The following is a 23,309-nucleotide window of genomic DNA, read 5'->3' as shown; positions in this document are numbered from 1 at the left end:
GTTGCAGCAGAGTCAGAGATAATCCAGTCCAGCCAAAGACAAGAGTTCAAGCAAGAACTCCAACTGCTTCAGAAGGGAAAGCAAGTTAGTCACAAGTCCACTGTGCAGACTGCAGCCTATACTACAAGACAATACTCTGAGGGTCGGCAGAAGACTCAACAAGTCAGCCATGCTAGAGACCACTAAACGCCCAGCAATCATATTCAAGAACCCCAGAGTTGCCACACTGATCCTTACAGACATTCACCAAAGGACAGGTCATGCCGGATGGAGCTACGTCTTGGCGCAGCTGAGACGCAACTATTGGATTCCACAAGTCAACTCGGCTATCAGAAAGTTGCTCAACAAGTGTTTTGTGTGCCGCAGGATCACAGGAAAGGTCGGGGAGCAGAAAATGGCAAACCTACCTGAGGATCGCCTCTTACCTGATAAACCCCCTTTTACAAACACTGGCGTTGACTTCTTTGGGCCCTTTGATGTGAAGCGAGGCCGGAGTACAGGCTGTTCGCTTGCCTTACTTTGAGACTGTACACACAGAAGTCGCAGATAGCCTCGACACAGATTCTTGCATAAACGCAATACGACGCTTTGTATGCTACAGAGGTCAAGTTACCATCCTGCGTTCTGATAACGGCACAAATTTTGTGGCCGCCGAACGAGAATTGAGCGAAGCAGTTCAACTGGACCATGACAAGATCACAAGAGACCTACAATTGAAAGGCATCAAATGGATATTCAACAGCCCAGCAGCCTCCCATCAAGGCAGCGTTCGGGAGAGACAGATTCGAACAGTCAAAAGAATTCTAAGTTCCATCATGAATGAGAAAGCCATGAATGATGATTGTATTCAGACGACGATCTGTGAGGTCGGGAGTATCATCAACGGAAGACCGCTCACTACCATCTCGGACGACGCAAATGATCTTGAGCTTCTGACACCCAATCACTTATTGCTGTTGAAGTCCCAACCTAACACGCCCCCAGGCATCTTCAACAAATACAGTATGTACTTATCAGATTTGTTTTGGACTAAATGAAATCGTGAGTATCTCCCACTTCTTCAAGTGTCAGAAATGGTCAACACCAAAACAGAATTTCGCAACCGTAGATGTTGTGCTCCTTCCTAGTGGATAGCATTTCCCCACGCAATTCCTGGCTCCTGGGAAGAGTAGTTGAGTCGTTGCCGGACTCAAGCGGGATGGTACAAAGAGTGAAGATAAGGACGAAGACTATCATACTGGAGAGACGAGTAAACAAGCTGTGCCTGCTGGAAGAAGCAGCAACCTGAGAAGAGAGGACTTCAGGATACTCCCCAAGGGACTTTTGTTATTATTTTATCAGATCAGAGATATCATATTTGCATAGATAATAAGTTGGTAATTGCTTAGCCCTTCTGCCTAACCAATTAGGGGCCGGATAATGTAGGGGCCAATCAAGAATTGATTGGGTCATGTTCTTTATTGGTGGGATTTTTGTATATATTTCCTTTAAAGTTTTCATGTTTAATCATTTAGTTGGGGGGATTGTGATAATTTCATCGTGACCGGATGATTCGCCTAAAGACGTTTCGCCGACGGACGTTTGACAGACGGACAGGTCGCCGAATGGACGTTCCGCCGAATGGCCGTTCCGCCGAATGGCCGTTCGGCCGAATGAACGTTTGCCCGAACGGAGGTATCTCCGAAACGGGATTCGCGCGCTCGCCCCGCCCCCGGATCGTGTGTGTACAAGTTTTTCAACCTCGGCCCGCGGGCTATATACGGCCCGTTAGGATTTTTAATCCGGCCCGCCGCCGGCGTTGTCCAAATTATAGTAAAAATCAATGATTCATTTCCCTTTGTAGTCTACCGTCACTGGCAGCCCGGGAATAAGCACTCTTTGGCGGGCATAGCAGCCCGGGAATAAGCACTCTTGGGCGGGCATGGCAGCCCGGGAATAAGCACTCTTGGGCGGGCAGATGTAGCAGAACCGAGCCGTAAAATGACAGCAATCGGGTCAAAACCATCCTAAAACAGCATTTAATGATTAAATACAAATACTGGAACTCTTTGGACATCAGAACCGAGCCCAGGGAAGTGAATTCCTCGGTAAAATGTCGCAATGATGTCGCGATGGAGGCAAAAAAACGTCTATATACGTCCATTCGCCAAACGGCTCAAAATGCTCTCAAATTCGGACCGAATTGAGGTTGAAAAACTTGTACACACATGATCCGGGGGCGGGGCGAGCGTGCGAATCCCGTTTCGGCGAAACCTCCGTTCGGCGGAACGTCCATTCGGCGACCTGTCCGTCTGTCAAATGTCCGTCAGCGAAACGTCCGTCAGCGAAACGTCCGTCGGCGAAACGTCCGTCGGCGAAACGTTTTTAGGCGAATCATCCGAGTACCAATTTCATAGCATAGTTGCCTTTGGAGTTCATTGGTTTGGAAGTGTGAGCGGTGAGATAAAACATTTTTATTGTTTAGCATTGTTGACGTCAAGTTGGCAATGTGACCTGTTCTCGGCTTTGATGGATGTGGTTCAGTTTTCGGCAGTCAGATGAAACTGCCTGCTGATAGCGACCGTTTTTTGAGCATGCAACATGATTTGTTATGAAGATTGCTATTAAATAGATGAAGTATATCTTTCTGGCCCTGTCGTCTGAGCTCAATACTCCATGTTAATCCGGTTTCAAGAGGTATTGAAGACGTTGGAAATACACACCTACAATAAGTATTGCACTTGTACTTCGCTTGATCTTTTGTAAATTAGACATCTTCACGTATCTTGATACATTAACTTGCATATCAAAACATACGTATAAGCATTCGTAAATAGAGGTAACACTACAAGGGCGCCTGTCACAGACAGTAGCTGTCGGACTGTTGCTTTTTTTTAACCGGTGTGTGCATCAAACATTCCTTCGTATGGTTGTATTTCATGCCAATTTGGTTGTGATGTTTTTGGTTGTACCTTATTACCCACATTGATTTTGCGATACCTAAGTTTTTTACTTGTCTGACCGTTCGTATGTTTTCCTTAGTTTACTCTCCGACTCTGTCATGCTACTTTTGTTGTACATTGTAATACTCACATTTTTTGGTGTACTCACTTTGTTTAATAAATTGTATTGTTGATTTGAATTCCTATTTATGAGTTTTGTGTTGGAATCATTCTTCATGGTTTGCCATTTTATAACAGTTCTAAAACTAACTTTCATCAGATTTTGTCAGTTCATTAATCTCCAGTTAAAAAGGAGTGATTCAACTTTGGTTAGCTGCTGCACCAAGTTGGCTGATGAGAATTATGGTCCAAGTGTCAGAAATGTCAATTTATAGAAAATTATTACATTTCTTAAAGAGGGTAAAACATTATGCATCATTATGTTGTCAAAGATGGTTGGTTGCTCACAGTTTAAAATCTTGACAAACTACTAAATAACAGCATGCATACAAGACAGGAAAAAAAGCATTAAGACAAAAAAAGAAATTAAAGTAATATGACTTGAAATTAAGATAAACAACAAAATTAAAAATACGACCAAATAGGAGGGAACTGGAGTATATACGTACAACTGGATTATAAAACACTGGTTAAAGAAAATGGGCTTTATATATAGATAAGCTAAGCGAATGCAATCATGAGCAATTGAACAGAAAAAAACAGTTTACAAAGATCTAAGGAAAACTGACGTCGACTTTGGGTTGCAGGACTAAAGTCATATGTTCCGATCTCGCCGCGTCGTCGCGGCGCGATCGGGAATATATTAGGACCCATCCGCGGGAAACGGGAGTTGAATCGACACAGTTGGCTTCAAACGACATCCTTTAATAAATCAACAGGGATGTATAAATCAACAATGGCTTGGAAAGCAAAACGGCAGCATGCTGCGCGCATGCATGAACAGAAGAAATTATCCGGCAATGGTCCTATGACTCATTGCTCTTTAAATAACAAAACAGGAAGCAATCAGCAGATTCACTGCAGCTGCTCTCTGACGGCACGTCAGGAGGGACAAACAGGCCGCTCCTGACAGTACGTCCCCTCTAACGGACGGATCCTAGACGTCCTAATGCCGAATGTCCATGAAAAGCGAAAGGCAAAAATCAGGCAGGGAGGGAGGGCGGTTGAGCTCCGTTCTCATCGTCCGGGTGGCGTCCCCGCCAGCCCGTGAAGAGACGAGGGAGGGGCCAGTCCGGCGGGCGTCCGCGCCGGCCGGTGACGAGGCGTAGGGGTGGCCGGTTTGGCGGGCGTCCTCGCCGGCCGGTGAGGGGGCGTGGGAGTGGCCGGCCCGGCGGGTGTCCGCACCGGCCGGTAACGAGGCGTGGGAGTGGCCGGCCCGGCGGGCATCTGCGCCGGCCGGTACGAGGCGTGGCCGGTCCGGTGGGCGTCCGCGCCGGCCGGTGACGAGGCGTGGGCGTGGCCGGTCCGGCGGGCATTCGCGCCGGCCAGTGACAAGGCGTGGGAGCGGCCGGTCCGGCGGGCGTCCGCGCTGGCCAGAGACGAGGCGAGGAAGTGGTCGGTCCGGCGGGCGTCCGCGCCAGCCGATGACGAGGCATGGGCGTGGCCAATCCAGCAGGCGTCCACACCGGCCGGTGACGAGGTATCGAGGTGGGAGGTCGGGCGGGCGTCCGCGCCGGCCTGAGACGAGGCTTAGGAGGGGCCTATCCGGCGGGCGTCCACGTCGGCCCTTGGGGAGGAGTGGGAGTAGCCGGTCCAGCGGGCCTCCCTGCTGGTTCTTAAGGTGCTGGCCAAGCCCCCTGCCCTTAACAGACACCAGAATCTTAGAACGGTCGTCGGGCACCTTACCCTGGCTGCTCGGGGGGCCGCCTGCCCCCTCGGCCGGGAGGGCCGGAGAGTCGCTCTCGCCGCCGCCGCCAACCCCCTCGTCCGGGGGTGCCGGAGAGTTGCTCTCGCCGTCGCCGGCCCCCTCGTCCGGGGGCGCCGGCGAGCCGCTCTCGCCACCATCGCCAGCCCCCTCGTCCAAGGGCGCCGGAGAGTCGCTCTCGCCGCCGTCGCCGGCCCCCTCGTCCAAGGGCGCCGGAGGGTCGCTGCCGCCGTCGCCGGCCCCCTCGTCCAGGGGCGCCAGAGAGTCGCTCTCGCCATCTCCGGCCCCCTCGTCCAGGGGCCCCGGCGCGTCGCCGCCGCTTCCGGGCGGGCAAGAGCTGGGCAGGCGGGAACCGGGCACACAGGAACTCGGCAGGCTCAAACTGGGCTGGCCGAAGCCGGCCAGGGGGAAACCGGACAGGGTGAAATTAGGCAGGCGGGGACTGTACACCCAGGAACTGGGCAGGCCGAAACTTGGCAGACCGGAACTGGGCAGACCGGAAATGGGCCGACCGGAACTGGGCGAACGGGAACTGGGCGAACGGGAACTGGGCGAACGGGAACTGGGCGAACGGGAACTGGGCGAACGGGAACTGGGCGAACGGGAACTGGGCGAACGGGAACTGGGCGAACGGGAACTGGGCGAACGGGAACTGGGCGAACGGGAACTGGGCGAACGGGAACTGGGCGAACGGGAACTGGGCGAACGGGAACTGGGCGAACGGGAACTGGGCGAACGGGAACTGGGCGAACGGGAACTGGGCGAACGGGAACTGGGCGAACGGGAACTGGGCGAACGGGAACTGGGCGAACGGGAACTGGGCGAACGGGAACTGGGCGAACGGGAACTGGGCGAACGGGAACTGGGCGAACGGGAACTGGGCGAACGGGAACTGGGCGAACGGGAACTGGGCGAACGGGAACTGGGCGAACGGGAACTGGGCGAACGGGAACTGGGCGAACGGGAACTGGGCGAACGGGAACTGGGCGAACGGGAACTGGGCGAACGGGAACTGGGCGAACGGGAACTGGGCGAACGGGAACTGGGCGAACGGGAACTGGGCGAACGGGAACTGGGCGAACGGGAACTGGGCGAACGGGAACTGGGCGAACGGGAACTGGGCGAACGGGAACTGGGCGAACGAGAACTGGGCGAACGGGAACTGGGCGAACGGGAACTGGGCGAACGGGAACTGGGCGAACGGGAACTGGGCGAACGGGAACTGGGCGAACGGGAACTGGGCGAACGGGAACTGGGCGAACGGGAACTTGGCGAACGGGAACTTGGCGAACGGGAACTTGGCGAACGGGAACTTGGCGAACGGGAACTTGGCGAACGGGAACTTGGCGAACGGGAACTGGGCGAACGGGAACTGGGCGAACGGGAACTGGGCGAACGGGAACTGGGCGAACGGGAACTGGGCGAACGGGAACTGGGCGAACGGGAACTGGGCGAACGGGAACTGGGCGAACGGGAACTGGGCGAACGGGAACTTGGCGAACGGGAACTTGGCGAACGGGAACTTGGCGAACGGGAACTTGGCGAACGGGAACTTGGCGAACGGGAACTTGGCGAACGGGAACTTGGCGAACGGGAACTTGGCGAACGGGAACTTGGCAAACGGGAACTTGGCAAACGGGAACTTGGCAAACGGGAACTTGGCAAACGGGAACTTGGCAAACGGGAACTTGGCAAACGGGAACTTGGCAAACGGGAACTTGGCAAACGGGAACTTGGCAAACGGGAACTTGGCAAACGGGAACTCTTGGCAAACGGGAACTCTTGGCAAACGGGAACTTGGCAAACGGGAACTTGGCAAACGGGAACTTGGCAAACGGGAACTTGGCAAACGGGACCTTGGCAAACGGGACCTTGGCAAACGGGACCTTGGCAAACGGGACCTTGGCAAACGGGACCTTGGCAAACGGGACCTTGGCAAACGGGACCTTGGCAAACGGGACCTTGGCAAACGGGACCTTGGCAAACGGGACCTTGGCAAACGGGACCTTGGCAAACGGGACCTTGGCAAACGGGACCTTGGCAAACGGGAAACGGGACCTTGGCAAACGGGACCTTGGCAAACGGGACCTTGGCAAACGGGACCTTGGCAAACGGGACCTTGGCAAACGGGACCTTGGCAAACGGGACCTTGGCAAACGGGACCTTGGCAAACGGGACCTTGGCAAACGGGACCTTGGCAAACGGGACCTTGGCAAACGGGACCTTGGCAAACGGGACCTTGGCAAACGGGACCTTGGCAAACGGGACCTTGGCAAACGGGACCTTGGCAAACGGGAACTTGGCAAACGGGACCTTGGCAAACGGGACCTTGGCAAACGGGACCTTGGCAAACGGGACCTTGGCAAACGGGACCTTGGCAAACGGGAACTTGGCAAACGGGAACTTGGCAAACGGGAACTTGGCAAACGGGAACTTGGCAAACGGGAACTTGGCAAACGGGAACTTGGCAAACGGGAACTTGGCAAACGGGAACTTGGCAAACGGGAACTTGGCAAACGGGAACTTGGCAAACGGGAACTTGGCAAACGGGAACTTGGCAAACGGGAACTTGGCAAACAGGAACTAAATGGGCCAGCCGGCACCGGAAGCCTGGTTCGTGGCTTCAGCACGGGTGCGACTGGCGGCCCAGGTGGCAAAGGGAGTAACTTGCGTGGCTTGGGCACGGGTATTTGAGAAGCTTGGAGCGGCGTGGTCGGGCGAGAAGCTTGGAGCGGCGTGGTCGGGCGAGAAGCTTGGAGTGGCGTGGTCGGGCGAGAAGCTTGGAGCGGCGTGGTCAGGCGAGAAGCTTGGAGCGGCGTGGTCGGGCGAGAAGCTTGGGGCGGAGTGGTCGGGCGAGAAGCTTGGAGCGGCGTGGTCGGGCGAGAAGATTGGAGCGGCGTGGTCGGGCGAGAAGCTTGGAGCGGCGTGGTCGGGCGAGATGCTTGGATCGGCGTGGTCGGGCGAGAAGCTTGGAGCGGCGTGGTCGGGCGAGAAGCTTGGAGCGGCGTGGTCGGGAGAAGCTTGGTCAGGGGGCTCGAGCATCCAGGCCCTCCTTCCGCTGATGGCCAGCCGACAAGGTGAAAGACCTCGCTGCTGCGCCTCCCCAAAAAAACAAGACGGGCGGTGTTCGAAACTCCTACCTGAGCCTCCCTGCCGGCCGCCACGCGGTGGTCCCTTTTAGATGGCCCGCGGACCTGGCAGATGCTGGTCGGGGTAATCCAGGTAGGAGTAAACGGAGGAATATTGGTCAACGTCCTCCGGTGGAGCGTATCGGAGTCCAAATCGGCTAAGAAAATCACTGTCCGAGTCCGAATCTCCAGCATACAAATCTATTAGCTCCCGGTCGTCCTCACCTTCAGAAAAGTCAGTCCCAACCGACAAAGATTTGGCGTTCAATGGGGCCGAGGGAGGCTGGGGATTCTCCCTCCATTGAGAAAAAAACTCGCTGGAGTCTGAATTCAAATAACTGGGGGGATGAACTGGGGGTGTCGGAACCTTGGTATTATGACTTAGCTGTGATGGCAGCCCAGTGCGACGCGTTGAGCGGAGGGTGGGTTTAAAGGTGGATGGAGGCTCAGAACTACCTCCTAGTCGGGACTCCTCAGCTGCCAGAACGTCTCTGAGGTGCCCACACCAAGGCGTGTCCATTATAAACTCCCTAAAAGACTTTGTGGGGCATCTCAGTGAATCCATGTGGTCGCGGGGCTTCGAAAAGGGTGGCTGGCGTCGACGAGAGCGTCGGCGCGAGCGTGGGTGGCCTCCCGCTGGGTCCATTATGGCCGGATCGTTCTGTTATGATCTCGCCGCGTCGTCGCGGCGTGATCGGGAATATATTAGGACCCATCCGCGGGAAACGGGAGTTGAATCGACGCAGTTGGCTTCAAACGACATCCTTTAATAAACAACAAGGATCTATAAATCAACAATGGCTTGGAAAGCAAAACGGCAGCATGGGGGGGACAACAGTTGGAACCTTCACAAGGTGTCTCCCGAGAGGCCACCCGTCGCGGCCTGCGAATCCAACAAAACCACCCAGAGCTGCCACCCAGGAACGTGGCGCCCTACGTTTTTCATCCAGCCGGAGATATTCGCACTGCCCCACACCTCCGGCTACCCCCTGGATGAACTAATCCGCGTTCCAGTGACAGCTCTAGCGCTGCTGAGGGTAATCCTCAGGCGCCTGGGTGACCTAACAACAACAACAACGGCAGCATGCTGCGCGCATGCATGAACAGAAGAAACGATCCGGCAATGGTCCTATGACTCATTGCTCTTTAAATAACAAAATATGAAGCAATCAGTAGATTGACTGCAGCTGCTCTCTGTTGGCACGTCAGGAGGGACAAACAGGCCGCTCCTGACATCATAGTTACTCAGTAATAAATAAAACATCTATAATATAAAAATTACAATAAAATGTTCTTCAAATTATATTTAGAAGACATCTTCCTGAAGGGAGACAGCCACAGTCATTGTTGATATGAGGCTGCGTGTCTGGGAAAAGGAAGGGGGATTATTGTTTTTACATCTTGGATTGGACTGGATAACTTTATTCATCCCGTATTCGGGAAATTTCATTGTCACAGTAGCAAGAGGGTGAGAATGCAGATACAGGAAAGGCATAGTTACAAGTTAGACAATACAGTCGCAAAGGCCACAGAACAACAAAGCAAAAAGCACAAAGTACAAAGCAAAGCAAAGTGTATGGGAAATCAAAAGACAAAAAAGGAGCAAAAACACAAAACGAGCAAGAGCGGACGAAGCTACCACTACCGGCTGCCACTTGAGCGGCGCCATCTTGGTTGCAGTAGCAAGAACGGATACACACACAAGAAAAAGACGTTGTAGAGTTGGATAAAACTGGAACCACACACAGGAAGTCTTCCTCAAGATTGGGAACTTCTGCAGACTGTGACCGAGGTTGAAAATATGCAGTCACTCTTCCAAGCTTATCCGCACAGTTCCTCGGTAGTCTGGAGCTGAAGAATCAACAGTAGCAGAGTAGAACCCCTTGACTCCGTTTCCGGCCTGGTAAGCGCCGACAGCTCTTCCATCTTATCCCATAATGGAATGATTGGTCTGAAGCGTCGCTTCTTCTCCCGGCACTTTTGTCCAGCTCCGAATTTCCAGCGGCATTGAGGTGTTGCTCCTTCTGCTGCGTGTTGTTCACAGCTAGTCCCATGTGTATGACAGCGTAGGCATGGCTGAATGGTTCCAAAAAAGAAGTAGCAGAAAGAAGCCAGGCTAACAGAACCAAGAAAGTTGTTAAAACATTAAAGTAAAAAGTATAAAGTACAAAGTAAAGTAAAAAGAAATGTATTAAGGAATATCAAAATGTACTAAAAAAAAGATAGAAAGGCTGTAAAACACGAAAAACAAATAAGAGTGGACAGAGCTACTGCCACTGGTTGCCTCGTGACAGCGCCATGTTGGAAAAAAAATCTTCAACAAATACAAAGTTTTGTTTACATTTGGATATGTTTGAAAGGATGTTGGGGATGATGAAATCTTGCTTGAATATGACACTGCGGCGTGCCATCAAGCAGAGTCTGAAAATCAATCCAAATGAAAATCTTTGGTGAAATTTCAAATGGTCCACGGCATGTATCTATCACACAAAGCTGATTGACATAAGCAATTAGAGAAATTTGGAGCCAGATTGAAGACAGACACTGTTTGTGATTCATTAAATGCCATGCCTCACAGTCTCCAATTTGTAATAAATGCCAGTGGTGGGGCAACAAGTTTTTTTATTGTTTGTTTCCATATTTTCCCCCTTCTGCTTGGTTGGAAAACATTATTGAATACCACAATCACATTTGTTAATTTTTGAAACAAGAAATCGCCATTTGAAATTACCTTATTAATCTCAATTATCTGTTTTTTTCCCTCTACACCTTTGAAGTACTCAGTGAATCAAACCAATCATTTATCAAACCCAGGTTTTCAAATGTGTTTCTGTCTTTCATCACCAGGGAGGAAAATTTTGAAGACTATGGGGAAGGGAAGGATGTAGATTTCTCTCCAGGCAGCCCAAACCATGATAAAAACTCCAAGGTCAAATGCTTTTCAAATTTGGAATACTCCTTTCCATCAAGGTTGGTGGTTCAAATGAATACACTAATAGTATCTTCGGCAGGAATGTAGAGTTTATTTTTTTTTTTTTTACTTTAATCTTGTACTTTGGCTTCACTTGTAGATCTTGCAAATGTGCTATACAAATAAAGTTGATTGATTGATTTTAAAACAGTTCTGAACAAAACCCTTCTCTATATTAAAATGTAAACGCACTAATTATTTTGGTTGATTAATGTTATTATAAGTTCCCTATTTCATATGTCCTGTTGATTAGCTAGTACAGTAATCCGCAATAATTGAAAAACCGCTGTCGGATCATCCCCTAATATTACTTTCATACTACATTTGTTCGCGCCTATGCGGAAATACAAGAACACAAGTACAATTGTCAAGAAGTGTATTTATTAAATATTACAGCTATAAGCATATGAAGACTGTAATGTAATTTGATTTGGTGATTCTTAATGATCCCATTTACTTTGCTTTGCTTTGTAATTTGTGCTTTTGCTTTGTTGTTCTTTGGCCTTTGCGACTGTACTGTCTAACTTGTAACTATGTGTAACTATGCCTTTCCTGTATCTGCATTCTCACCCTCTTGCTACTGTCACAATTAAATTTCCCGAATACGGGATGAATAAAGTTATCCAATCCAATCAATAATAACCTCATACAATTGAAATATTATTTAGGAATATAGCCATATTTTACTCACCAAAAATCCTTTTTAACTGTACACAATATCCATCCTCCTTTCTTTCCTCCTTCTTTTCTATCACCATCGAAGCTTAAGCTGAAAGTCGAGCCTGTCCTGTCGTATTTCTGGCATACGTTTTTATTCGATTTAGTGCTGAAAATGTTCGTTCCCGGTTGTGACAGGCTTGCTTGCTTTGGAGTTGTCTGACCTTTCTTAATGATGTCCAGCTTTTTTTTCTTGAAATGTCCGTCTTGAAAATGGCTTTGACAGTAAATCTGCAAACAAATCAATTTCTTCTCCTCCTTCAGCCATTGCGGGTTGACAAAACCGCTATTAAATCAACACAACAATATATTTGCTTGTGCAGCTCGCTCCAGATACAGTTTGGTAGCTCTGGCTCGTCCACTCTATCACTAGCCAATCATAGTTGGTGAAAGTGATGACGTATCCCTACGCCTGCGAGAAGACAATGACATATCCCTACGCTTGCGAGAAGGCAATGACGTATCCCTACGCCTGCGAGAAGGCCTTGGTGTCACCAAATCGAATTCTGATTGGTTCAAGCAACAGTCTTATCGATGCTTGTTTAATGCAGCAGAGCCTGCAGAACTGATTGTGAAGGCCTTGAGGCAGATTTCTGACCCTGGCAACAAATAATGGCTGAAATGTGATTAGTTAAATGCTTCAATATGAAAACACACAATTAGAAGCAGTGCAACCAGGAGGAAAGCAATGAAAGGAAGCTGACAGACAATTTGGAATTATTTAATAAGTATTCATGGACAAAATATAATTAACATCAGTCTGTGATTCAGATATTTCTTAGGCCAGCCGAGAAGGCCTTGAAAGCCCTGACGGCACACCACTGAATTTATATATTAGAAAAATTGTAAAATTCAAAAACTTCAAGGCACTTCAGGGTGCGGCTTATATGTGAGTAAATACGGTACATCAAACTCTGCATTAGAACATCAAAACAATTCCATCATTAAAAGGCATTTAGATCTGTCGTTGTACATGTCTAAGCGGCTCAACAGGACTGGACAAAAAAAATCCCCAACAAATTACCTCGAAATTCAACCAGTTAAAATGTAAAATGTGAATTGCATGTGCAAGAACACACTTGTGCCAATAAACTCCTTTTAGCGCAGCCTCATCAACCAAATTCCCAGAGAGTAGGGAATCTGTCTAGTTGCTCTTTTTGCACTGTGCGGATAATTTTTTATCTTTGTAACCCAGTGGAGGACATGCAACTCGGAAAATGCCGCAGCTGTATACCAGTGAACTGCTGGATATCAACTGTTCTCAGTGCTGCAAGAAAGTGAACCTGCTAAATGATTTGGATGCTCGCCTTCGAAACATCAAGGCGAGCAGGTTAAGTACATGCACACACACACGTGCACACACACGCACATGCACACACACGCACATGCACCCAAATGCACATGCACACAAACGCACATGCACACGCGCACACACACACGCACAAACACGCACGCATGCAGGCACACACACACGCGCACACAGTACCAACACAAACAAGTACTTAAGAATTTGCATTTCTGAAATTGTTATTATAATACTTATGCGCATGTAAGTACATGTCTACATAAGTGATTACATTTTTTTGTATGCTGAAAAACAATTAAATTTAAAAACATTCACTTTGTTTCACGGTGGAAAGTGTTTAGCACATTGGCGTCACTGTTCTGGGGCCGTGGGTTCAATCTCAGTTCAGTTGTCACTTTGTGGAGTTTGCATGTACTCCCCGGGCTTGCGTGGGTTTTCTCTAGGTACTCCGTTTTCCTCCCATATCCCCAAAACATGCAGAGTAGGTTGATTGAACACTCTAAATTGCCCCTAGATATGAGTGTGAGCAATAATGGTTGTCTGTCACCTTGTGCCCTGCAATTGGCTGCTCGCCTGGTGCCCATAGTTAGCTGGGATAGACTCGAGCACCGCCTGCAATCCTTGAGGATAAGCGGTTCAGAAAGTGAATGAATGAATGAATCAAAACATTGACTACATCCATTAACCCTAGAACGGTAACCCGGGGTGATCGGGTGTCTACAATCTGTATGGGAGACAGACAAAAAATGGTAAATTTTTCAGTACGTACCAATTTTTTTTTCTTCCTTTCAACACTTGCAGTATGGCAAATTATGCTTCAAATGACTCAAAGTACATCAATGAAACACATGCAGTACTATACATACACTCAACTGTTAGATAGATACAAGGCGTGAAAGGGGTTACCTTTCACGCTTCTGAAATAGAGGGTTACCATTCTAGGGTTAAGGAAGATACAAGGGTAATCTAGTGAACAGCCCAATATCACTCTATCCCAGCATCCTGGCACGGTGTGAGAACAAATAGAGATTTATGGGTTCTTGCCTGACCCAACTGCATGTTTTCAGCCTAATTTTATCCCGACAGACACGTCGTGGACAATAGTTGCTGTCTGGCGTAGCCAAGATATTGGCGTGTGTATGTGGGTGTTTATATCTACCGACTGCCTATCGGGCTACATTGTATCCCCTCCTATATTTCTTTCTTTTTTGTTTTCAGTTTGGAGGTGAATTGACCATTTGTTGTCATGCTATGGGGTAACGAGTTTTTCCTGCCCCGTGGTTAGTTTTGAAGAAATCTTTTTGTGAATATATTTTTGCCACAGTGACCACAAAAACAGCAATTGGCCTGCATACACCATATACCCAACCATTACTTCCGTGGTCAGTGGGCATAAATGAATCATTGTGACTTCTCTACCTACTGTATTTATTCGAGTATAACGCGCAAAATTTTGTACCAAAAAATTAGAAGCAAAGTTCGGGTGGTAATTTTTTTTTTTTAAAGTTTCTCCAGGGAAAAGAGTCCGCCCAGGGAATGCTATCCTTGCTCAAGAAGAATGGAATCAATTGTTTGGTGACTCTGATGATGATGATAAATCAGACTTTGAAAATTTTTAAATATTATGATGATGAATTAGACTTTAAGGATTTAAAATTGTAAATTCCCTTTGAGAATTGTGTTCATATTGGTAGGAGTTTGTTTTACCAGGTTTCCGTACCATATCTTTTGAATAAATGTTTTGTCATGCGCCATGTGTTCAGCATTTGCCATTTACCAGTACCGGTGCAATCCTAGGTGTGAGCTGAAAAAACACAGATTTTTTTAATACCAAATTTTAGTCACAAAAATTGGGTGCGCGTTATACACGGGTGTCCGTTATATGCGAATAAATATGGTAGTTTGATAGCATCACTTACTCTCCGTGTCCACTATCGATCTACTGCCTCAACTGCCACCAATTCCGTAAGAAGAACAAATTTGTGGCCAGCAGCCTCAGGAGTAGATTATTACCCTGTGAGACTTAATGAGCCAGCTTTGCCAGATCCCTAAAACACTCTCACATGTGCAAATAGACATCCTTTCACACACAACTAAAGAGAGGGACAATGATGAGAAAGACCAACACTAAGAGAAAAACAGCACTGCAGCACAATTTTGTGAATGATTTTATTTCCCTGAAATCATAAAACCAGAAATTAATTTAATTTAACGCGCATTTTCTCTTTTCTTGTGTTTCAGCCCTAACAGAAATATATCCAGCACAGCATTCGGACAGTGAGTTATATGGCAATTTCTTTTTACACACACATATATGTATATAAACACTTTATAACAACTGACCTTTTGCAAACTCTGCCCCAAAATTGACCATTGTCGCAATGCATATTCCTGTGGTTACTGGGACCGTTGCCTGACCTGCCATACAGCTTTATGGAAACAGCGGATGTTCAAAATGGTGAAGCGGTGTGCTTATGGCATATGTAAATCTAAAATTAATTACAACAAAAGTTTATCTGGGGGAGTACGATTCTTTTCCTTTTCAAAGCCAAAAAACAACTGGATTCCGAATCGATTAAATAGTCAGGACGTACAACGTCACTCCCAGCTAAATGTCTGTAAAATATACAAGCAGACCTAAATGTTCTATTAAAGTAAAGTTAAGATAACACTAGAGCCTGGCTAGTGAGCTTGCTGGCTTAACTTACACAGAAATGCAATAATAGTCATAAATCTGAATGAAGTTGGAGTTACTGTTTTTGAATATTACAATTCAGTAGGATAACGTCGCATTAACCACTAAGGATAGCTGTTTGGATAGCTGAAGTTAGTTAAGTTTGTGTCCTTGTTCATAGTTCCAATAAGCATCTTGAACATATATATTTTTCATTTAGCAGGTTGTGAACAGACACCAAACACCACAGTAACCCAACTCTGTGCTTCTGTTCAAGTGTTAAACAACTTGAGGGAGCAGCTCAGAGGTTGTTGAAAACCACCCAAAAAAGAGTAATCCTAACGCAATCACACAATCATATTTATTTGCTACTGTAAATGATATATTGACCAACTACCTATATTATATTTTTCATTAATTCATTATCTGAACCGCTTTATCCTCACAAGGGGTACAGGAGCCTATCCCACCTGACTTCGGACACGAGGCGGGGACACCCTGAATTGGTGGCCAGCCAATTGCAGAGCACAAGGAGACAAACAAGCATTCAAGCTAACGCTCATACATAGGGGCAATTTAGAGTGTCCAACCAGTATACCATGCATGTTTTTAGAATGTGGGAGCAAACGGGAGGACCCGGAGAAAATCCACGCAGGCCTGGGAAGAACTCTGCACCTGTGGACCGACCTGGATTCGAACCTAAGACTGTGAGGTCGACACGCTAACAGTTGCTTGTGCCCTGCGATCAGCTGGCCACCAACTCGGTGGGTCCCCGGCCTCTGGCCCAAAGTCAGCTGGGATAGGCTCCAGCACCCCCCGCGACCCTAGTGAGGAAAAAGCGGTTCAGAAAATGAATGAATGAATAAAAGATACTTTCCATTATACCGCGCTGGTCACATCTAAAATTGAGGGTATGCGGCTTCTCAGATTTAACTTGCGAACTGTATGCTTTTGGTGTGATGGTTGTAGTTTTCCATTTTGTACAAATGTTTGTACAGTAATACCTTGACATACAAATGCCCCAGCATACGAGCAATTTGAGATACGAGTAAAATTTCGAGCAAATATTTACCTTGAGATACGAGCATTTGAGACAGCCAGTTGGCCAGGCCGCGAGAGGCTGCTTTGTGATTTCACCGCACTGTCTCTTCGCCGCATATCACTCGTGCAATGATTTCTACGAGCACTGGGTGGAGCGTTATATTTTTTTTCCCGTGTTTTTTTTGCATTAGTCAGTGCTGAATTAAGGGAAATACAATGGATCCAAAGCAAGCCGGTGCAATGAAGTGTAGTGTGAAGAAAAGGTGTATGATGACAATCGATATTAAGCACGAAATAATCGAGAAACATGAGTAGTGTCCGCGAGACTGAGCTGGGTCGCCAGGCAGGAAGTTTGCCGAAAGCCGCGGTGGAATACCTTTTTGCCTTGGTTATTCCACAAGAAGGTTTAAATTTAGTGTAATGTAAGATTAAAACGTTTTTTAAGTGTGTGTTTAGGTATACATTAACCTCTTTGCCTTGGTTATTGCTCAAGAAGGTTTAAATTTGTGTGTACAGGAATCCAAGTTTATATAAGTTAAATTTAAAGTTTATGTTACGTTACGAGCGCATCCGTCAAGTGACTCTCTCTTCCTCTCTCTCTCTCTCTCTCGCCCATCCACGAACTCCCCGTTGTATAAAATAATGCGTCATTTTATTATCAAACATCATAACCACTAGTTATTTGTTACTCTGTTAGTAGATGGTTAACTACAACCAATACAAATGTTTTTCCATTGTAATATTGTTTTTTTTTTTTTTTCAGAGGGTGGGAACAAATTAATTTGTATTTAGTTCATTTCAATGGGAAACAGTGATTTGACATACGACTAAATTGACATACGAGCTCAGTCCCGGAACACATTAAGCTCTTATCTCAAGGTACCACCGTATAGTGGTACTTCTACTTACAAAATGTATTGGTTGCAGAACTTATTTTGTGACAGGAATTTTTCATAATTAGAGCAGTATTTTATATGTAAATTTGATAAATTCATTCCACGGTCCTCAAATAAACTACCAACTGAGCCCTTTAAAAATGATCAGATTCCAAATTTCTTCTGAAAAAGGTGAGAAACACAAATATAAGAGAAAATGATTAAAAAAATATATTTATGAATGTATTAAAATGAATAACAAACATGGTCAAACTTTTTTTATTTTTGCCGGTGGATAATTGTAACGTTAGGCAACAGACAAACCGCATAAACACAAATCTAAATGACTTCAAATTTTGAAATTAAAACTACCCAACATTAAATATAACTTATATTTTTTTATTAATGTTTTTATATTTTGTGATTTTTTGTATTTAATTTTTTAACCGTTTTATTCACCACTGCTTCTTACCGGTTTAGGTTTACCTTCAACCCTGCAATTTCTTCCTCCTCTATCCATCCACCTCCATGTTGTCATTCAGTATAGAGCAGGTGTCTCAAACCGATTCCGCCGAGTGTCGCAGTGGGTCCTGGTTTTTGTTCCAACCGATCCAGTGCCGACATTTTAACCAATCAGGTGTCTTCTAAAATAAGTAGCACCTGGCTGCAATCAACTGATTAACTGATTACACTTGCAAAAGGTATCCTCTTGTTGAGTTGGAATGAAAACCTGCACCCACTGCGGCCCTTTGAGGACCGGTTTGAGACCACTGGTATAGAGTCATGCCAAGGGATCATCGCTTTTAATTGTTCGTTCTGCTTCAAATGGTAGTGATTGTAGGTGGGTTACGACTGTATTGCCTTGCAATATCTCATCTCATCTCATTTTCTGAACGGCTTGATCCTTACTAGGGTCGCGGGGGGCACTGGAGCCAATCCCAGCTGTCTCCGGGCCAGAGGAGGGGGACACCCTGAATCGGTGGCCAGCCGATCGCAGGGCACAAGCAGACAGACAACCATGCAGACCCACACTCATACCTAGGGGCAATTTAGAGTGTCCAATCAGCCTAACATGCATGTTTTTGGAATGTGGGAGGAAACCGGAGTACCCGGAGGAAACCCATGCAGGCCCGGGGAGAACATGCAAACTCCACACAGTTGGACGTGACCTGGATTTGAACCCACGACCCCAGAGCTGTGAGGATGGTGCGCTAACCACTCTCTCCACCGGGCCACCCCCTTGCAATATCAGGCAAGCACATATCACATATTTTTTAACATCTCTTTTTCTTCGATGGATAACATGGCCCGTTTCTTCATTTCATTCTCACCAATAATTTTAAATAAAGAACAATGTTGCTTTATTGACATTCGAACAACTAAAAAAAAACTCCATGATGACAAACGGCAGGCAAAAGATAGTTGTTGTTGTGAGATAGCCAATGGAAGGCCAGCGGCGTCTAGGGAGATTGTCAAGCGGAACGTAACGCTACCACTGGAATTTCAACATAAAATAACGGATAAAGGCAATGTATTTACGTTTTGGGGGATTTCGTAACTTGGATCTTGTTTTCAAATACAGTGGTACCTCGAGATACGAGCTTAATGCGTTCCGGGACTGAGCTCGTTTGTCGATTTTCTCGTAACTCAAACGAACGTTTCCCATAGAAATGAACTAAAAACAAACCAACCCTCTGAAAAAAACACCCAAAACAGGATATTGGATTGGAAAAACATTTTGATTTGTTTAAATTCGCCATCTATTAACAAAGAAACAAATAACTAGTGGTTGAATACTACTAAAATGTGTATAATATTATTAAAATTAGACGGATTTCGCGGAAGGGAGAGAGACGGACAGGGGGGGTTGACTTTTTGCATGGCAACGCGCTCATAACGTAACCTAAACAAATTAAAATGAACTTGAATTACGATTCAGACACTCAAAAATAAGTTTTATCTAACATTACACTAAACTTAATTCTAATTTTGTTTCAAATGTTGATACCTTTCTTCTCCCGGCCGGGTTGGCTCTATTTGCCCTGCCTCCACCCTGACTTTTAGACGCAACCTATCGAGGGTTGTTTGCTTTTGTATTCCCTTCAAAATATTCCCAAAATGATGCACACAAATGTCCTCACAATAGGATAACGCATGACCACATGCCATCGAGAAGTAGTATATACACCTCTCGTATTAGCGATCGATCCGCCATTCGCACTGTCTAACGGGAAAAAAACACTGAAAAAATGCAACGCTCCGCGCAGTGCTCGTAGAGACATTACACGAGGGAGTTCCGATGTTCTTATGAGCAGCCTCTCGCCTCCGCTGTATGCTCGTATATCAAAATTTGTCTCGTATCTCAAGATAAATATTTGCCCGAAATTTTACTCGTATTTCAAATTGCTCGTATGTCGGGGCACTCGTATGTCAAGGTACCACTGTATTGGAATAGTAATTTACATATGAATTTTGTACCGGCGGCCCGGTGTCACGAGTGGTTAGCACGTCGGCCTCACAGCTCTGGGGTCCTGGATTCAAATCCAGGTTGTTCCACCTGCGTGGGTTTCCTCCGGGTACTCCGGTTTCCTCCCACATTCCAAAAATATGCATGGTAGGCTGATTGGACCCTCTAAATTGAGTGTGCATGATTGTCCGTCTCCTTGTGCCTTGCGATCAGATGGCCCCCGATTCAGGATTTACCCCGCCTCTGGCCCAAAGTCAGCTGGGATAGGCTCCAGCACCCCCCACGACCCTATTGAGGATAAAGCAGTTCAAAAAATGAGATGAGATAAATCCCTAACAGACTTCGTTATACGCTTCCCTGCTATAAATTGTGCCATTATGGTCTCAAAGCTTGACGGAGTCACAACAGTACAGTGGTACCTTGACATACGAGCGTAATCCGTTCCGAGGCTGAGATCGTATGACGAGGTTCTCGTAACTCGAGCGGACGTTTCCCATTGAAATGAATGGAAAAAATAATAATTCGTTCCAGCCCTCTGAAAAAACACCAAAAACAGGATATTGGATTGGAAAAATGTTTTATTTCTTCTAATTCCCCATCTATTAACAAAGTAACACATAACTAGTGGTTTAATAGAAATAAAGTGTTTAATCTAACTAAAATTGGGCGGATTTCGCCGAGGGGAGAGGGGCACAAAAGGGGCGGGGGGCTTCGGTTTTTTTTTCCACACAACGCTCTCGTAAACAGAACAAACACTCCACCCTCACGTTCGCTATCGATGGGCTGTTTGCTGTCGTACTATTCCCTTCAAAATATTCCGAAAATGATGCACACAAATGTCCTCACAATCGGAGAACGCACGACCACTTGCCAACGAGCAGCAGTCTTATCAGCGATCGCCCCACTGCTCATGGGAGCTTCGGGGGCGCTGGCTAGCGGCTCCTTTTAGCTTGTAGCATCTGTGTTCGCATCCCCTCGAACGGCGCCTATGATAGAGTTGCTACCGGGGATGCTGTTGCGAGCCAGTGCCCCCGATGTTCTTATGAGCAGCCAACAAGCAGAGTCTTTTATCAGCGATCGCCCCGCTGCTCATGGGAGCTTCGGGGGCGCTGGCTAGCGGCTCCTTTTAGCTTGTAGCATCTGTGTTCGCATCCCCTCGAACGGCGCCTATGATAGAGTTGCTACCGGGGATGCTTTTGCGAGCACGAGTATACTTCATTACCCAGAAAGCCCTCTTTTCCCCGCACATGCGCGTTGTGCGTTTCCTGGTCTGAATAGCTCATCCGGTGCTCGTAAATATTGTTATACACGAAAGATATGCAAAAAAAATGCCATGGCCACCTGGCTTGGTCGCATCACAAAATTTTGACCGCATCACGGGCGAATTATTCGATTGAAATTTCCCCCGTAAGACGAGCATTTTGTATGACGAGCGGTCGTATGACGAGGTACCACTGTATATACATTTTTGCAAAAAGTCAATTATACAAAAGGTTAACCAAGAGAACCTCGTGGTGTAGAGGTTCACTCGCCTGACTTTGGTCCGGGCAGGCGTGGGCTCAATTCTTGCTGGTGGCGGTATGATTGTGAGTGCAGATGATCGTTTGTCTCTCTGAGGATCGACGGTATGGAAAATGAATGAATGAAAAATAATGAATGGATCAGCAAAAATGAAATATTTTTTTAGATATGGAAAAAAATAGGCTTTATTTGAAAAAATAAATATTCCAATTAAAAACGGTCCCTGTGTTTAAATATATTGATAATTAATTAAAATCATATTTTCAAAATATCTTTTTAGTCCTTTATGATCAATTGTAGAAAAACTTCTTTTTTTTATTACTTAACGAGTAATACATAAAGGTTGCAAATTAGATTTGTGGGATTATCTCCTTAGACAAATTGAAATCTCCATACCTCTATGGTAACCTAACATAGTTGTATAATGTGTCTTATTGCCGGAAAAGTTTACCGTTAAATTATATGTCCAAGTTAAATGTTTAACCATTATCTATATCTCCAAAGATGAATACATCTAGAGTTACCATCCACCTTTTGCACCTTTATTTAAGATTAGCTCTGTAGGACTAGTCATGGTAGCCCCTTTTCACTTCATTTTTTCATCCAAATATTGTTACAGTTTAAGTTGAGTTAACGCAGATGGAAATGACTGGAAATGAAAAATGAAATGATTAGCTCTTGTTTCACAAACTAAATATTTTTAGTGTATAGCAAAAAATGAACAAAATCGCCTGTTCCCGGGTTTGCATTTTTCTCTGGGTACTCCGGTTTCTTCCCACATCCCCAAAACATGCAGAACACTCTAAATTGCCCCTAGGTATTAGTGTGAGCGTGAATGGTCTCCTTGTGCCCTACAATATGCTGGGCACTAAATCAGGGTGAATGAATGGCCTGTTCCAATATTTTTGGAAAGGTGCTACTGATTTGTACAATACATCAGTTGTGTAGGTTTTACACAAGTCAACATGTGCTTGGGGTTTTTCAGATCACAATTCAGACTGATTTACTTACTGTGAGTGCATGCGTTTTCATGCTGAATGTGCAAAGCTGCTCTCTATCTTCAATGTTCTTTTAGTGGCATTCAGGTTTGGTATTTGGAATTACATCTCCATATTATGTTGATATCCGTAAGTTTGATTTAACAACTTGACTCCTCAAAAGTGAAATGGAGAAAAGTTTGCTCACAGCAAGTTCTCTTAAAGTTAAAACAATATTAAGATATTTCTAACATGTCTGTCCTCCCTGTAGCCAACTGTTTCAAGCCAACCACAATGTCTTTGATTCAAGTCAAGAGAGCAGCACAGCGGGTTTATTCACAGAGAGTATTGACTCTTGTGAACTAAACATTACAGAGAAGGTAAGGAATTTTACAAAATACCCTCCACTAAAATTATTTTCTTGTTCTATGTTTGTACGAGACTGTGGTGAACCCTCACGGGACAACCTGCACAAATTACTAGTAAACTTTTCCCTCGATTTTCGCAGATAATGTAGACCAGACATGGCTGCGATAATCGAAAAACCACTAAGTAGGATCACCCCTACAAAATACAGAATTACAAATACACAAGTACAGTTATCAAGAAGTTTATTCATTAAATATTACAGTTATAAATACATGAAAAGACTAATGTATTAATATCGAAATATAATCTATATATAAAAAAATTGTAAATACTTTAAATACTGTTCTCGCAATACTCACTGCTTGATGTAAATCCAAAAAACAGGTTAATGGGAGTTTTAGTCCAAGTCCTCCTGCTCAATCCAGACCTTGAAGGGCAGCCCCATTTCAGCGAGGTA

At 46.0% G+C, this 23,309-nt stretch overlaps 1 protein-coding gene across 4 annotated transcripts in view; it reads left to right on the top strand.

Annotated features, from left to right (window-relative positions):
• The window catches only part of LOC144088423 (rab11 family-interacting protein 4A-like), a 77,398-nt gene that overhangs the window by 8,441 nt on the left and 45,648 nt on the right, over window positions 1-23,309 (top strand). For all 4 annotated transcript variants that reach the window (XM_077618825.1, XM_077618826.1, XM_077618823.1 and 1 more), the window contains 4 exons: window positions 10,782-10,904; window positions 12,818-12,952; window positions 15,170-15,205; window positions 22,755-22,863. In XM_077618825.1, coding sequence (XP_077474951.1) covers window positions 10,782-10,904; window positions 12,818-12,952; window positions 15,170-15,205; window positions 22,755-22,863 — 403 coding nt within the window. The remainder of the gene's footprint in view (window positions 1-10,781; window positions 10,905-12,817; window positions 12,953-15,169; window positions 15,206-22,754; window positions 22,864-23,309) is intronic.

Source organism: Stigmatopora argus, chromosome 14, assembly GCF_051989625.1.
Source record: "Stigmatopora argus isolate UIUO_Sarg chromosome 14, RoL_Sarg_1.0, whole genome shotgun sequence".
Classification (NCBI taxonomy): domain Eukaryota; kingdom Metazoa; phylum Chordata; class Actinopteri; order Syngnathiformes; family Syngnathidae; genus Stigmatopora; species Stigmatopora argus.
Note: the sequence above shows the minus strand (reverse complement) of the source record. Positions and strands in the feature narration are given on the sequence as shown.